The sequence below is a fragment of the Microtus oregoni genome, unplaced genomic scaffold (genome assembly GCF_018167655.1).
Source record: "Microtus oregoni isolate MIOR12 unplaced genomic scaffold, Mior012 000055F_ref0000237, whole genome shotgun sequence".
In the NCBI taxonomy this organism is placed as follows: Eukaryota; Metazoa; Chordata; class Mammalia; order Rodentia; family Cricetidae; genus Microtus; species Microtus oregoni.
The window spans coordinates 11756135-11773997 of NW_024543831.1; the positions used below are offsets into that span (position 1 = coordinate 11756135).

Here is a 17863-nt window from a genome sequence, read left to right on the forward strand (position 1 = left end):
TATTGGACCAGGGATAAGTGAATCACTGTGAGTTTGAGGTCATCCTGCTCTGTTGCAGTGAGTTAGCTACAGGTCACCCAAGACTACATAGCAGGGCTCTGTCTCTAAGAAAAGAAAAGAATTATATAAATTGAACATTATGTTAAATGTATACAGAAAAAGGAAATTATGTCTGAGTGTTTGCCTGTGTACATGTTTGTATAGCATGTGGATGCCTGATGCTTGTAAAGGCCAGAAGATGGGGCTCTCAGCTCCTGGAACTTGAGTTACAGATGGCTGTGAGCTGCCAGGTGGGTGCTTGGAATTGAAGCTGGGTCCTCTGGAAGAGCAGCCAGTGCCCTTAACCTTTGAGTTGTCTCTAACCTACTCAGTCTACTATTTTGAGAGAGAGTTGATAAGGAATGTAGTATCAGAAAGTTCAAGTCAAATAGTCAAAGCTTTTGGTTGAATGAATCATTGAGGTAGCAGTGGAGATTGATGAGAAATGGAGTTTAAAAAAATACTAAGACTACCTGTTAGTCTTGCCTTTAAACAGTAAAAAAACCAAAATACAAAAAAAAAACCCTTTTTTTGTGACATTTCTAAAGATTAACATTATACCATACATAAAAATTTTTTGCAGAGTGTGAGTATACGTACACATATATGTCTTTTTCAGTTTTTTAGTGGGGATGGAGCAGTTCTATGAAGTATTTATATTTGTTTACATTGAAACTTATCTCTCAAAATTGCTCCTGAAAATTTGGTGAGTTGAAAGTTTGTTTTTGTTTTTTTGTTTTTTGTTTTTTTTTTTGGTTTTTTCGAAACAGGGTTTCTCTGTGGTTTTGGAGCCTGTCCTGGAACTAGCTCTTGTAGACCAGGCTGGTCTCGAACTCACAGAGATCCGCCTGCCTCTGCCTCCCAAGTGCTGGGATTAAAGGCGTGCGCCACCACCGCCCGGCTGAGTTGAAAGTTTTAAAGGAAGTCTGTTTATTCTGTCCAAAAATGTCATGATTCTTCAAGTGGACAAGACTTGTTTTCCTTCAGTCTTATCTATGGATATTTTTTAAAGTCTCTTTTCCTATTTTGATCCATTCATCCAAACTTCATTTGCAGATGGGAAATAAACGATGGAATTCCTTAGAAGCACCAGAGTCGGTGCTGTTTCCATGGGACATGAAGTCTACTTACATCAGATGCCCTTCCTTCTTTGATAAACTTGTAAGTACTAGTGTACTGCTCGAGCTTTTAGAGATTGTTACAGTTTAAAAGAAGAAGAGTTCAGAGTTTTGAATTTTCTCTTTTTAGACCAAAGAGCCATCCATACTCCAGCCTATTGAAAATGCCCATGTCTTACTGTATTTGGGAGACTCTGTCACTACAGATCACATATCACCTGCTGGAAGTATTGCTAGAAGTAGTGCTGCCGCTAAGTATTTAACAAACAGAGGGTATGTGTGTCCACGGTTCCCCTGTGTTGCTTTACCTTCTTACTCAGTCATTAATAAGAGACTTTTCTTTTTTTTCTTTTCTTTTTTTCGAGACAGGGTTTCTCTGTGGTTTTGGAGCCTGTCCTGGAACTAGCTCTTGTAGACCAGGCTGGTCTCGAACTCACAGAGATCCGCCTGCCTCTGCCTCTGCCTCCCGAGTGCTGGGATTAAAGGCGTGCGCCACCACCACCCAGCAAGAGACTTCTTTTGGTCCTATTCCTATGTCCTGTAAATAACATACTATCTTAAGGACCTCATTGTTAGCACACTGTCTTCAGCAGGAGCTCTTTCCTTATACTGTTAGAAATTAAAGTCACTGTTTTTAATTGAGCCCTTATTCAGACAAACAAAGCCTTTATAGTCTGAAGACATAACTGATTAGATGCAATAATCAAGCTTAGTTTGACTCACCAAATGGACCCTGACCTTTTGGTTCTAAACAACTTTCCATCATTAAAGTGTAACAAATGCGTGCTTTGTGGGGCTGTAAGCTATGGAGTAGTGAGGCTAGGATTGACATGTATCAGTAACAAAGACTGTCAGAATCAAATGTGAATTGCTAATTTTTTTAAAGCTGTAGTGTGTGTGTGTTGTGTGTGCGCGTGTGCGTGTGTGTGCGCGTGCACGTGATTGTGCCTGAGCCACTTATGTATTGCCAGTGGAGTCAGGAAAAGGGTACTTTGAATCCCTTGGAGCTGGAGTTGAAAACTACAGCTGTGAGCTTCCTGACTTGGCTTCTGGAAACTGAACTCAGGTCTTTGTAAGAACAGCAAGCAATTTTAACTACTGAGCCACAGAGATAAAATTTAAAACTAGAAAGGTATTGTTTCATTTCTGTATGAGAAATAATGTGGAGTTGCTCTCACTGAACAACTATTTTGGTGTTAGATAGAAAACTTATTTGCTGTATTGATTAGTTTTTAGACATTATTTGTTGCTTGAGAGATTCAAATGATAAGGTTTTTTATTGAAATGCTTTATAAAAATCGGAGCTATGAAGCTTGATTTGACAGATTCATGCTATAACTTTTATTACAAAGTTTTGTCTAATCCTACTGTATTTTTATTTAATATATATTTGTGTGTAAACGTGCAAGTCAGTTCTCTTCCTTGTACCCTGGGAACCCATACTCTAGTCAGGCTTCACAGCGAGTGCCTTACCTACTCAGCCATCTGGCTACCCTCTCCTCCTAATATTTTTTGACTATGATTTCCATCCTGGTGATGCATCTTCCACAAAGAAAGCCAGTTACCACTTCTTTTAAATATATAGTTTTGTATTACTAATCTAGTAGTTCTCATCACTTTAAAGTTTCCTGAAAATATGACACCCAGAATCTACACCAGTGCTTCTCACCCTGTGGGTCCAGACCACTTTGGGGGTCATACAATCTTTTCATGTGGGTCACCTAAGACCACCAGTAAACACAGATATTTATAGTATGATTCATAATAGTAGCAAAATTATAGTTACAAAGTAGCAAAAGAAATAATTTTGTGGTTGGGAGTCACCACAATAAGAGGAGCTGTATTAAAGGGTCTCAGCATTAGGAAGGTTGAGAACCACTAGTCTACACCACTATATCCTGAAGTAAAAAGTTTTTTTTAAAACCAGGTAGAGGTGGTGCATGCCTTTAGCACTTGGGAGGTAGAGGCAGGCAGATCTCTGAGATCGAGCCAGCCTGGTCCACAGAGAAAGTTCCAGGACAGCCAGGGCTACACACTGAAACCCTGCCTTGGAAAAAAACAAATGTACAAGTTCAGAGCATTGATACTTCTATATAAAAGATAAAATCAGAGGCTAATCAAAATCAGTTGTTGATTGTTGAGATAGTTTTGTTCTAGATTCTAAAACTGCTTGCTGGGTTAGAGTATTGCAAGTTTGAGATCAGCCTGGGTTACATACCTAAGACCTTGCCTTTTAAAAAGAAAATGAGATCCGAGATTTGCTTCAGATTAATGGGGGCAATTACCTAAGAAACTGTGTGGTTTTGTAGATTGGTGGTAAACTCGTGAGATCTTTTCAAGTTTTAAACTAACTGGAGATATTTTAAGGTTGGGAGGTAGACAACAGCCTTTAACAGTTTTGTACAACTCAGTTGTTTTATTTTCTGTCTGGCATGAAAACTGTCTTTTATAACTTTTGTAGTCTTACTCCTCGAGAGTTCAACTCTTACGGAGCCCGAAGAGGTAACGATGCTGTGATGACGAGAGGCACCTTTGCCAACATTAAGCTTTTTAACAAGTTTATTGGGAAGCCAGCTCCCAAAACAATTCATTTTCCATCAGGACAGACGGTAAGGGTGTACACAGAGTGCCTTGGCCATTGCTCACAGGATCATTTTCTCTATTAAATATTTTTCTGTCTGTTTAATCTACAGCTTGATGTATTTGAAGCTGCAGAACTATACCAGAAAGAAGGTATCCCACTGATAATCTTAGCAGGGAAAAAATACGGTTCAGGAAATTCAAGAGACTGGGCTGCCAAAGGACCCTATTTGCTGGTACTGATTCTCAAATTTTATATTCTTGTTTTTAATTAAAAATTTACACCTCCTTCCATTTCCCTCCCATTCCTTCTACTCCCCCTCCCTCTCCAATCCTAAGAGAAGCCAGGGTGCCCTGCCCTGTGGGAAGTCCAAGGCCCTCCCCACTCCATCCAAGTCTAGGAAGGTGAGCATCCAAACAGACTAGGCTTCCAAAAAGCCAGTCCATGCAGAAGAATCAAAACCCGGTGTCATTATCATTGGCTTCTCAGTCTGCCCTCATTGTCAGCCACATTCAGAGAGTCCAGTTTGATCACATGCTCGTTCAGTCCCAGTCCAGCTGGCCTTGGTGAGCTCCCATTAGATCAGTCCCACCGTCTCCGTGGGTGGACGCACCCCTTGCGGTCCTGACTTCCTTGCTCATGTTCTCCCTCCTTCTGTTCTTCATCTGGGCCTTGGGAGCTCAGTCCAGTGCTCCAGTGTGGGTCTCTGTCTCTATCTCCATCCATCACCAGATGAAGGTTCTATGGTGATATGCAAGATATCATTTTATATTCTTAAACTTAAAAGAATTTTTAATATTTCTTTTCTCGGTAACATATTTTCAAAGTTTATTTGGTTTATTTGAATTTTATATGCTTATTTGGATCTCACATTTTTTCAATAATTTTAGATGATATATTTTTATTTTGCTACTCTGAATTTGATAAAACCTCAAATCTTTTTATATGTAAGGAAATCTGCATGGGGCAATATAGAGAAAGGAGAAGTCTGTCTAAAAAAATTATCATGTGTAATACCCCTCTTTAACTTCGTTTCTGTCAAGAGACTCAGGTAGCCAAATATCATACTCCTTGACCAAGTAAGAAACCTGTCTATATTTTCTGTGAGTCTATCATTTTCTTCCAGGACAGTGACCTACACAGGAGGCATGTGTTAACACCGTCTCTGTTTTCAGTCTGGTGTTATCAATTCATCTGTCATCCCTGTCTCATGTCACATGTACCCCCCAGTACCCCAGTGTGCCTCGTTTTTGTTTAAATGTTTTTTCTTGAGCTAGGCATGGTAACACATGCCTTTAATCCAAGCACTCCAGAGGCAGTGGCAGGATCTCTGTGAGTTTGAGGACACCCTGATCTACAAAGTGAATTCTAGGACAGCCAGGACTATGTAGAGACCCTGTCTCAGAACAAGTTATATTTTTGTATAAGTACAAGGTAAACATGCAATACTTGAACAAGTATACAGCACATTTGTACAGTTCAAATTTTGGAGGAGCAAAGATGGTGAAGAATGCATGATTAAGGAGGTGGGGGAAATGTCCTAAAAGACTTTGAGACAGTGTTTTTTTTTTGTTGTTTTTAAGTGAAGAAACCTTATTTTTAAGCCTGGAACCTCTAGCTTAGTGGTTCTCAACTTTCCTAACACTGCAACCATCTAATATAGTTCCTCATGTTGTAGTGATCCTCCAGCCATAAAATTATTTTCATTGCTACTTTATAACTGTAATTTTGCTACTGTTCTGAATTGTAATGTTAATATCTGATATGAGACCCCTGTGAAAGGGTCATTCAACCCCAAAGAGGTCATGACCCACAGCTTGAGAACCGCCTCTCTAGCTCACTTTTTCTAGAGAATAAACATTAGCTCAGAGTAGAGCTATAGTTCACTGCGTATTAGTTCTCCAGTGTTCCTGGGTCCTCACTCTTCTAGATCTCAAAACTCATGGGCTCAGTTTGCAGACTGACTCAGACCTTAATGCTGATAGCAGTGTCTTATTTCTAGTTTATTCTTTTGACAGGTCAGTTACCTTTTTATTATTATTTTTAAGACAGAATCTTTCTGTGTAGCTCTGGCTGGCCTGAGACTCACAGATCCACCTCCTTCTACCTCTCCAAAGGCCCCCAGAGTTCTACTTCGAGTCAGAGTGTTAACCCTTGAGCTGTTTTGGTGGTCAAAGCAATGTAAGGATTTTTGTTTCTGTTTTTTTTGGGGGGGGGCATTGTTTGTGTTTTGAGACAGTGTTTCTCTGTGTAGCCCTGGTTGTTCTGGAACTCTCTGTCTCTGTAGACTAGGCTAGTCTTGAACTCAGAGGTCTGCCTCCATACTGCTGGGATTGAAGGGGTGTGCCATCACCACTCAGTTTTAAGAGTGTTGTAGGATTTCTTTGTTTTCGGTTTTGTTTTTGTTTAAAGAAGAATCTAGAAAAGATTTCTGTAGATACCATATACAACTACAATCTCAGTAATAGTATAGTCCAACAAAAATAACTATAGAAAACAAAGGCCAAAGATCTGTTTTTTTTTCTTTAAAATAGTCCCTGTAAAACAGACATGATTGTACATCTTACAAATTTAGCACCCCAGGCCAGAAAGCAGGGAGATTGCTATGAATTTGAAGCCAGTTTAGGCTACAAACCAAGATCTGTCTCAGAAATAATCATAATAAGATGATGATGGTGATAAATGAAAATTAAAGTGAGGAAATAAAATGCATATTTGTTACAGGGTGTAAAGGCTGTTTTGGCTGAAAGTTATGAAAAAATACACAAAGATCATTTGATTGGAATTGGCATCGCTCCACTTGAGTACCTTCCTGGAGAAAATGCAGATACTTTGGGCCTCTCTGGTAGAGAAGTATTTTCTTTATCATTTCCTGAAGAACTCTCTCCTGGAATTACATTAAATATGAAGGTATCTTGAAGATTTCCAAATACACAATTGTGTACTCTGTACTCAAATGGGCTTTTGTTAGTGAGTAAGAGCTGTTTCTCATTGCATGCTAATGTCAGTGCATGTTAGCTGTAGCTCTCTCCTGTTAATATGTGTTATTAGTAGAGCTCGTGTCTGAGGAAAGGTAGAAGGAACTGGTTGGTTAGTCTAGGAAAAAGATGTCTGATAGAGAACTGAGGCTCAGTTCCTTGTGCTGGATTTTCAGCTGTTTATGTTTTGATCTAAATTTGACCCAGGCAATAATCCATTCCAAAGAGAAGCAAGAGTTCATCACTCAGTGTTATAGTAAGACTTTATAACTAAGGGAAGAAAGTCAGGGACAGTAGACATTGTATGTGGTCAACACTTATGTCTCGTAAATGTATATAGTGAGTAATGACTTAAGGGAAGCAGCATCCGCGTCATGCTGTGGAATTGCAGAGTTCTTTAGAATTAGAGAGCAAACTACCTGGTTTTCCACTTAGCTCTTTGGGAGGGGTCTCATGTTTTTAAACATCGGAAGGGTTTGGGGCAATGAAATGTAGGAATTAGAACCGGGAAAGTGAGGCAATAAATCAGGTAGTTAGTGGATGTGGATGCAAATGATCTTAACCAAGTAACACTTTGAAGCTCTGACGCTCACACATCTTTTTGTTTGTTTAAAGACGAGTACTGGAAAAGAATTCCGCGTGATTGCATCATTTGAAAATGATGTGGAGATAACTTTGTACAAACATGGAGGCTTATTAAACTTTGTGGCTCGAAAATTCTCATAGTATATACTCACCGTGGTATCTTTCGTGACTGGTAACTGCAAAGCCTTTTGTGCTGGAGCCAGGAACCCTTGCCATGGAGCTGCAGATAATTCCAGTAAACTCGTTTTTCTCATCCATGGATGTAAATGAGTATGAATCAGTGTAGTAACTGAAATGAAATCTTGATCTTAAATAATATACGAATGGTGCTATTAACATTGCTAAAAATCAACGTGTGAAGTGTGTTGTGGAAGAGACCTGTAAGTATGGGGGTTATATTTTATCAGAACATTTTGTAAATAAAGATAGAATTTGAACTTGTGTTGAAGATTCATATGAGTAGCCTTTCTGAAGCTGTTTGTTTTGTTTTGCCCTATAAACTTGGATTGCTGTTTGTTGGTTTAAGAATAGCAAGTTGAAATACAAGAATCCAGATTAGACCCTAATTTATAAATGAATTTTTAAGTGTATTTCTTTCCAGAATTGAGTTGGACACAGTTGATATTCCCAATTTGTAATATAAATCAGGTTTACCCTTAGTCTCAATATGTCTGAAGATTAGAACCTGCCCCAGATCACAGTTCCTCTGACCAGTCCAACCAAAGTTTGCTCCATGCCTGAAGATAAAAAACTGCAAAATATAGATGATTGTATGATACCATGTGTTAGGTCAAATATATATGCTATGATACAGCTCTTTAATTTTTTAGTAATTTGCCACTGTGACCCCTCTGGCAAGCCCCAAATTCTGGTGTATTAATTTGGGCTAGATTTTACTCATTTTACATGATGCTGTAACTTCTGTAACCTTAATTAGGTATTACCAGCTGATATTCCACACTCCTTTTATGAATGCTGAAAACAACTTTGAATCAATTCTATATTTCCTCTAAACTTAAAATTATCTACCCAAAATTATTTGGCTATACACCCAAAGTATTTTTAAAGTTTTTTTTTTTTCAGTCCTTTAAGTTGACTTACTGCTATTTGAATATTTGGGATACATCACTCTGTTCATTTCATTGTGATTTGTTTGTTTGTAATCAAGACTGACCGTGAGGATAAGACACTTGGCGATCACTGCTGTCTGCACGTCGTGTGTTCCCCCAGTTGCATTTATATCTGTTATACCACATCACATGCTTTTGTCCATGGTTTAAATCGTTTTTAAAAGGGTTGGTAATTACTTTTAGAAGGCCCTATACCTCTTTTTAATTAAGAAATTAAACTTAGCAGCAAAATGTTAATTAAGTGCAATGATTTTTTTTAAATGTTTTCTTCATCTGATCTGGTTTTGAGCATAGCACAAAACAAAAAGTACTTGTTTTATGCTAAAATTCAGGAACTACCAAACCAGTAGTGAGTAAGGAGCACTGGGAACTGAACTTTGCACATAATCAGTCATACAGTCTGTTGAAGTCTTTTTCAGATATGTATATCTAGTTGGACTAGAATTTGACAAAACAAAGTCTCGTTATGAGTGTTTCTTGCTACTTTGAAATCATATTGTGTTCTGGTAGAAGCCATGTGTCTTCTGTCTGTGCATCTGTGTTCATCTGGTGGAATCCTGAGTTAGGAATGGGGAAGTTACAAGTTGAATATTAAAATACTGGTACATGCTTTGAAGAAATGTTAATTCAGGATGTTTATATGGGGGGTGTCTTATTTTGAAGGCACACTCTGTCAATAATCTGAGTTAAAGGTGTGGATATAGACATCTAAGATGCTGTGAATCAAACATTTACATTTCCAGTCCACCCTCCAGGAATGGTGTAAAAAATTGTATTTCAGCCGGGCGATGGTGGCGCACGCCTTTAATCCCAGCACTCGGGAGGCAGAGGCAGGCGGATCTCTGTGAGTTCGAGACCAGCCTGGTCTACAGAGCGAGTTCCAGGACAGGCTCCAAAGCCACAGAGAAACCCTGTCTCAAAAAAAAAAAAAAAAAAAAAAAAAATTGTATTTCAGGAACAAAGTCAAGGTTCTCGATCTCTTGCTTATAAACAGTGAACTAAACTCTTGATAAGCATGGTTTTAAATGGGGGAAGGAAATTAAGCGCATGTCTCAATGCGTATATTTTATAATTCTGCCTCCAGCCAAATGATGCAAAAATGTGATGGCCTGTGTTTAATGTGTTACTTCCTTTATTTTGACTATTTTTAGTATTTTTTGTTATTTTCTAAACATTACCAATTTTGGGGAAAGGAAGTGAACACAAAAAAGCAATCAGTATTGTGAACATAGTGCAGTTACCAACAGCAGCATTTTATCTCAAGAACGTGTGTTCCATGCTGTTGTGTGCCTTAGTTGTGCTGCTCGTACAAATGAAGGAAAGACTTCCAGCAGGTACCCGTCTCTGTTAACACTTGGATGAGAGGTATCTCTTCACCAGGCTGTGTGGGTTTTACTGGTATTGAACTAGATGTTGTAAAGCCAGAGCCAGTTATTTTCATATGTGATAACAATGTAGTGTGCATTCCTCTCCTCAGTGGTAAGTGACGAGATGAGAAAAATTGACACTCTTCAGGGGTTGAAAACCGGCTTCCTTTTTGCTTTTGAGTCTAGGGAGAAGACACTAAGATACTGGATAATGATACTAGATTTGATTTTGGGGAAAAAACAGGGAAAGGAAGTGGACTTTGACTTTTTTCAATGGAATTTTTTTTCCCCTTCAAGGGGAACTGTGACTGTGCTGATGTGATCTTTTTTGTTTTGTTTTTGTTTTATCAATTTTATGCATAATACATGGCTATAAAACCATACATATATATATATATATCTTAAGTAACTACAAATCATTGTTATTTAAAGCCAACAAAATAGCATAACAGTTTTAAGTTCAATAATGTTAAGTATTGTATAGAAATATATTGGAGGTAAAGTTCAGTTAATGAAATTGTGTATATGTTATTGATGCTGTAAATTATTTTTAATAAAGAAATTGTATTACCACATTTGACTCATGTTGTATTTTGTTATAACAGAATAAAATAGCATGACTTAAGAAATAAAATGCTATCCATAAATTTTTCCTTAAATATGTTCTGTAATGTTTGGCCTTTGTTCATTCCCATCCAGCATTTGAACCAGCTAATCTCACCATTATATCTCGAAATTCCTTTCTATGCTTAGACTTAATCGAAAGTCTGAAATATGGTTAGGACCCACTTAAGAAACAGTAAATGGATTTAATTCAGGGAGTGTTCCAACATAGTCAAGTCATGGAATCAGTTCAGTGTGAAAGGACTAACCTGACCTAAGCCAGGATCTTTTGTACATGCACAAGGCAGGCAACTTAACATTCAAGGGATGGAGACTGTCTATTCTACCAGGCAATTTCAATGCTGAGCTGACATTTGGATGTTTAAAAACTATTTCACCGAGTGTGGTGTTGCATGCCTGTAATTTCAGTGCTTATGGAGCTAAAACAAGGAGGATTGGTTGAGTTGAGGGCCGCTACTGTGGCCAACTACTTGCCCCAAAGCAAATTTTTTTTTCAAGCTGAAATCTCCTATTCGTAGCTGATATTTCTTGATTCTTTCTCCCTAATCTGTCTGTTCCTCATTCTAATAACTAATTTAAATACATAGTTACTTATAAATTGAAGCTACTAGAAATGGCATTGCATGTTTCCTTTATACCATAGATCTTTGTTACGGTAACTGATAACATTTAGGACAGATTTGGAAAGCTCATTGATATGAATTGTTTATTACAGGAGAAAATGGCTTTGTTATAGGACAGTGGTGTCATATGCTCTGGAAACTTCACACTGCAGGTCCTACTAATGGTGTCACTCACTGTGCTGCAATTTTATTGATATTTTTGCAAAACAAGTCTTCCACAGCCAGGAGCTAGGACCACAGCACTCTGCCTAAATCAAGGTTTTGTAAATATGGTCAGCTTTCCACTGATTGGAAAGGATAGTCCAGGAGTTAGGGTTTAGGGCAATGATAGGTCACGTGTCTAGCAGGATCAAGCTTTGGATTCAAATCCCTGTGGGAAGAGCAGGCTGAGCCAAAACTGTTCCATTTTACTCGATACATATGCTGTCAGTCTTAATTTGTATATTGTCTGCATAATGAGCATTACTTCTAATAGATGTAATAGGTTTTAATTTTTTACTCTGTTTATGTGATAAAAAAATATCTATTTTAAGATACTATCTTCCCTCTGCATTAAAATTCCTGTAGGGAAATGTGTAGAAGGTAAAATAACCAGAATGCAATCAAACTCCAGATTCAAACGATCCACATGAGCATCCTGTAATTTCCACCAAAGTCATCTTTCTCTCAGCTTCATCAGATAATTCTCTTGAACTATTTAAGTCCATGTCACCTTCTAAGGTTTGAAACAAATTACTTAGTTCTTTATTTGTTACTCTAATAGTGGGCCCTACATGGGCAATGTCTCCCAACGATTTTTGAAAGTCATTAAGATTCTGAAATTGATCTCTCCTGATTCGTACCTTTTGTGGTTGAATTTTTTGTAAACCTGTTTTAAATCCTAAGTAATTAGTAGAATCTCCCCTTTGTATTTTTTTCAGAAGCAATTTGTAATCCACACCAAGGCAAAATTTTCTTCTTCAAACATTTTTTGAAGTATCTATATTTGAATCAGCTAGTAAAATGTTCTATATAATGAAAAATTACAGATTGTAGGTGTAATTAACAAGGGTCCATGATAACCCAGAATAAAGTATACCAAGTATTTATTTGGGAAAAACATTAATGGTAGAGAGCTGTGGTCCTCTTTGGGCACCAGAAGCTGAGAACAGAACTCTGACCACCATCCAAGAGAGCAAGCATGGTTTTCATCAGCTCTTATCAGACCATTATAGACCCAAAAGGCTATTGACACAATGAATTCACACAATAAGAGATTGAGGGCATTGTACACAAATTATTTCCAATGACTGTCTAACAAAACATTAGCACAGGGTTAGGCTATTTAACATCCCTCAAGGGAGAATCTTCTATTGATATCTCTTAATGGGTTGAGAATCATGATAAGTAGGCACTGTGAAGGCAAATTTTTCATCCTTTTTGTAAAAGTATAGTGAAGAAACAGTCTTTTAACTCAATAACTATAATATTCAATCCTTCAGGTAATAGAGAAGGCAGGGAAATTCCAAACACACCCTTTTGACTGAATCACCTTATTAACAGTTCTTCGATGTGTTTACCTTTCTCCTTTTTCCTGATTTCTTTTAAATAACAAATATAGGAGAATACCAAGGATTGGTTGATTCTTCAATATGTTGGGCATTTAACTGCTCCTGTACTAGCCTAAGGCCTGTAATTATTTGGATGTCACAGGCCACTGTTCCACCCAAACAGGTTTGTCAATCAGCCATTTTAAAGGTAGGGCTGTTGGTACCTTTGGAATACCAACAACTGTGGTGCCCTGCTTATCTATGATTTGAATGGTCTGTTACTGTTCTTGATAGTATATTTTGATATTTCATAAGCATTCCTTATTTTATAGTGTTTTTCTGAGATTGGGGGAATGTTAATCTGTTTTCCATTGCTGCAGTAAATCATTTCCCCATAAATTCATTGCTTTGTTAGCCATATTTGGTTTCAATTTTCCTATTTGTCCTTCTGGCCCTATACATTCAACCCATCTCATGCTTTGTTTTACTTGAGACAAACTGCCAAGCCCTAAAAGCTGAACATTTACTTCCTGAAGAGGCCAACCTGGATGCCATAATTAGTGCAATTATTGTTACATCTACACCTGTGTCTACTAAACCCTCAATTTCTATGCTGTTTATTCAAATTCTACCTTTGGTCATTTATAGAAGTTTGCCAAAGTATTTGCTTTATGATATCTTGTGAACATTTTGTTTTATCTTCTAAAGCTGTTCTGGCATCCGGTTCAGTATGTTTTTTAACGACAGGCCATTAATCACTTTGTGGAAGATTTTCCCAATGCTGGCAGGTAAAGATTAAACTACATTTGATATTGAGGCCTTGGAGAGGCCCCAGAGGACATTTCCCAATGGCAAAGGGTAACCCTGCCTATCCCGTGTTGATCTACATTCATTAGTCCAATGTTGGCCTTTGCCCCACTTTCTGCATACTCCAGAGGGCTGGGGCCTTCTGTTTGAATTATTTCTAGAATAAGCATCGTTTCTAGGAGCACCTTACCTATACTCCTTTTTCAGATGACCTTGTCTACTGCAATTAACACACCTAATATTTTGATTTTTCTTCATATTTTTAGAAAGCAGTGCTCCTATCCAGGTATCATCATTAGAATCAATATTGACTTATTTCTGATTCATTCTTCTATAGGTGCTGATGTTGCCCTTAAAGGCCTTATCACATTTTTACATTCTGCATTAGCATTTTCAAAAACCAAAGTTTCAATTAATATTTGTCAAGCATCTGGATCAGAATCTTTCTATTTAAAGCTGATGTTAATCTGTATAAAAGATCAGTGAAAGCTTCTTTCAGGCCTTGTAAAATTTTAGTAAATGACTCAGTCCTCTTTCCTGATTCTTCAACCCTGTCCCAAGCATTCAAAGCTGCTATACAACATAGAATCAGGGTGTTATCATTCAATATACACTGTCTTTGCAAACCAGCATACAGACCCTTACCAATAATTTGGTTTTGGGAAATCTCATGACCTCTAGCCCTACCTCGTTCTAGAGCCCTGGTTTCCTCTCTACACCAAGTTCTCTATTGTAATTGAGGACCAGATTATAATATGGCTGTAACTAAGTCCTTCCAGTCTTGTGGAATAATTCTGTTCCAGTTGCCCATGAATTTAACATCTGTTTCACAAAGGGTGAATGCATGTCATATGAAACTACTGCTCCTTAAATCTCTTTAATTCTAATATATCTACAAAATTCCAATTAACTTCTGCATAGCTTTGGGGATGCATATCATCTGGTGGTTGTTGTTGAACAGTAAGTAACCAGATGTATTAAAGTTGGTGTTCTAATAACCTTAGGCTGTTCCTCTCCAGTTTTTACAATGCACTTGTGTGGTAAGTTCTGCTCTAAATTCCTCTGCCCATGTCTGAGCTTTTTTTTTTTCTTTTTCATTAGTATATCTTTCCAAGGTCTGCATCCTATCCATCCACTCATCATTATTAGAACAAAAACCACTAAGGCTATTATTGATAAGGCATTAAATACCATACTGACAGTATTGATTATCAGTATTAATCAGTGTTGGTTAAATCATTGATCTTCCCATATTCTGCTTCTAACATCAAGCCTTCTAAAGTACGGTATAGAGATCCCTAGCATCCTGCATTGTTATTTTCCCATTTTTAATGTAGAAGTTGTTTTCAATATTATTTAACTCTCTCCTACTTTTCTAAAGGATTTCCCAAATCTCTCCCCAATTCTGTTGACTTCTCCAGGCAAGTCACAGTGGACTGCTAGCATAGGGAGGTCCAGAAGAGCTGGCTGGTGTGACCCCTCCTGTGTGGTTCTACCACCCACTGGATGCCAATTGGTTTTTGTTTTTTTTATGTTTGTTTGACTTTTTTTTTTTAATTATCTGCAGTGGCTGCCCCTTAAGCACTGCTTCAGCTGCAAGGCCTGCAGTCTGAGGGGATTCTGTTCCTGCAGGTCTCAAATTTTTTAAAGCCACTAAGGGAAACTATCTAAATCTAAAGAACTCAGAATTCAAGGTTTGAGGTGGGATTCTGCTCACTCAGAGAGGCAAGCAGAATAGCAAGTAGCTAACCTCCTTTTGCTGGCATCTTCCAAAAAAAAAAAAAAACCCAAAAACCCACCATCCTTCTCTCTGCCTTGCTACACATGGTCCCTTTTTACCACTGCTTGTCAGCTACTTGGTGACGCATCCTCCTGCTCACAGGTTAATTTTCTTTAATCAAATACCTTTGAATTGTTAGCAAAAGTAGTAGGAAAAATGCATCACACTTTACAATAATATTCTCCAAACATTGGCATTCAAAGACTAAAATGATTACAATTTCAGATTCTAGGGTAGTGTCACAAAAGCAAATACCAACACAAGTGCATCCTGGTAGTTGGGATATTCAGACTTCATAGAAACAACAGCCTTGGTGCATTTATCACTTGATTTCAGTTTTGCTTCCTAATTACCACTTACAGCTAGTCTTGCTGTTTTGATGAGAGTTGTTTGGATAGATTTTACAACTGCTAGGCTATCCACTGGTGTTCAGGTTATGTTTGGGCCACATAGTAACTTTTCAGTGAATAACAGACCACATGGAACTGTTTTCTAAGATGTCACCCAATAGCCATTGAAGAAGGACACTTGAAAGAAATCCCACACTAGCTCAGAATTGAGAATAATAGATGGTTATTTATGGGGGTAGACTCACAAATCAATATCCTCTGTTGGAATGGAGAACAGCAACCGAATCCTGCAGCCGGAAAAGAGGCCGGATGCACGCTTTACATTGACATAAATAGTATAAGAGGCCACGCCCCAGTGGGCAGGTAACTTAAGGGCTACTGGCTGTAGGATTTCCTACAGCAAGCCATTTTAGTTTGTGTAATTGCATTGACATTTGCAAAATGAGATTACCAGTGAATTACAGACCACATAGAACTGGTTTCTAAGATGTCTCCTAGTAGCCATTTTAGTCTGTATGAATGCATTGACACTTGCACATGGGATCACCTTAGGATGCATTTCTCAGAACATGTACCAGCAGTATCATATTAGTACCTAAAAATTAGTCATCTATAGCAAAAACAGATGTATATGTACAATCCTCATAGTCTGCTCATATGACCATTGAATTTTATGTATTCGTTGTGTTAGCACTAAACTCTGAATGTCCGTTATATAAAGGAAATACAAAACTGCATGGTTGCCACAGGGCAATAGAAGGTGCTTGTTGGACAAACTTGGTCACACAAATTCTATCTCCAGAGCCATGCAAAGGTGAAGGAGAGAACTGAGGCTACAATGTTGCCTATGGTTGCATGTGCACACACACACACACACACACGCACACACACACTGGTTTTTCTAGATAGGGTTTCTTTGTATAACAACCCTAGTTGTTCTGGAACATGCTTTGTAGACCAGGCTGTCCTCAAACTCAAAGAGACCCACTTGCCTCTGTATCCCTAGTGTTGGGATTAAAGGTGCGTGCCACCATGCCCAGCTTTAATATATTTTTTAAACTACAAGATTGTTTTCTAGAACACATTTTCTGTTGAGGTTGAACCCAAAACATTATACATGTTAGACACTGAGCCCTGACACTGCAAATTGTCTTTGTTTCAAATTGGAGGGGTGTGTGTGTGTGTGTGTGTGTGTGATACATCATATGCAAACACACACAAAATCTCCAATGTTGAGGGAAAAATGGTTTGGCAGCACACATTAGGAATCTTAAAATACTGAACAGTTCATCCTAAAGACAATCTGAAGTACACAAAAACTGGGCAAGGTGGTGTGCACTATCATCTCAGCACTTGGAGGTGACAACAGGAGTCCAATCTGGGCTACATGAGATTGTCTCAACCAAAATTTTAAGATGTACAAAAAGTTTATGTATAAAGATACCCTTAAAATGGGAAAATATCTACTTAAAGTGAAAATGGCAAGTTACAGAAAGCATTTTTTTTGACTCCTTTACAACAGGGCTTCCTTATGTAGCCCAGCCTGGCTGCCTTGAACTCAGAATCCCGTCTCAATGTCTCAAGTGCTAGGATTGCACAGCCATCACTATACCAGACTATGCATTTCTGAAGTATGTCACAGGAGATGGCTCAGTGGGTTAGACTCCTTGCAACCCACGCATGAAGACCCGAGTTCAGATCCCCAGAACCCACGTAAAAAGTCAGACATTACTGTGCATTTCTGCAACCCTAGTGCTGAGGAGAAAGAAAATGTCCAGTAGAAGCAGACTGGTGAGAGAAGGTGAGAAGAATTCAGATTCTGTCTCTGTGAGTTTGAGACCAGCCTGGTCTACAGAGCTAGTTCCAGGACAGGCTCCAAAGCCACAGAGAAACCCTGTCTCGAAAAACCAAAAAAAAAAAAAAAAAAAAAAAAAAAAAGAATTCAGATTCTGCAGAGGGGCCTTAGAACGCACAGAGTGTTTCATTTCTGGTTACAGGAAATCCAAGTCAAAGTCACTGACATCCTAACGTGTAGGAAAAACATCCTTGCTACTTGAAGATTAGAAATGAAACAGATAAGAATCATATATCTAAAGGAGGGAACAAATTTCTCATAACGCTAGGTGGTTGGTGGGAATTGGGGAGAACGGGCAAGTTAATAAATAAATCAGAGTGGCTATCGCACCCGTGAGTTTGCTATGACGGGAAAAACACAAGAACTGCACACACCAAAACATCAGAAGGAGAGCAAACTGCCAGCCCGAGTGAGAGACGGACAGGCTCTTCCAGGAGAGTACTCTGACCGATCAGAGGAGTCGGACTAGCTGGAGAAGGACGTCCAGCTATGTGGTC

At 38.4% G+C, this 17863-nt stretch overlaps 1 protein-coding gene across 1 annotated transcript in view; it reads left to right on the plus strand.

Moving 5' to 3' along the window:
- Ireb2 (iron responsive element binding protein 2) overlaps nt 1–7749 on the plus strand; it is a 42643-nt gene extending 34894 nt beyond the window's left edge. Inside the window, exons 17-22 of the mRNA XM_041638462.1 lie at nt 1096–1200; nt 1288–1430; nt 3619–3766; nt 3851–3973; nt 6463–6648; nt 7332–7749. Of these exons, the coding sequence (XP_041494396.1) occupies nt 1096–1200; nt 1288–1430; nt 3619–3766; nt 3851–3973; nt 6463–6648; nt 7332–7442 (816 nt within the window). The 3' untranslated portion in view covers nt 7443–7749. The remainder of the gene's footprint in view (nt 1–1095; nt 1201–1287; nt 1431–3618; nt 3767–3850; nt 3974–6462; nt 6649–7331) is intronic.
- The last annotated feature ends 10114 nt before the right edge of the window (nt 7750–17863 follow it).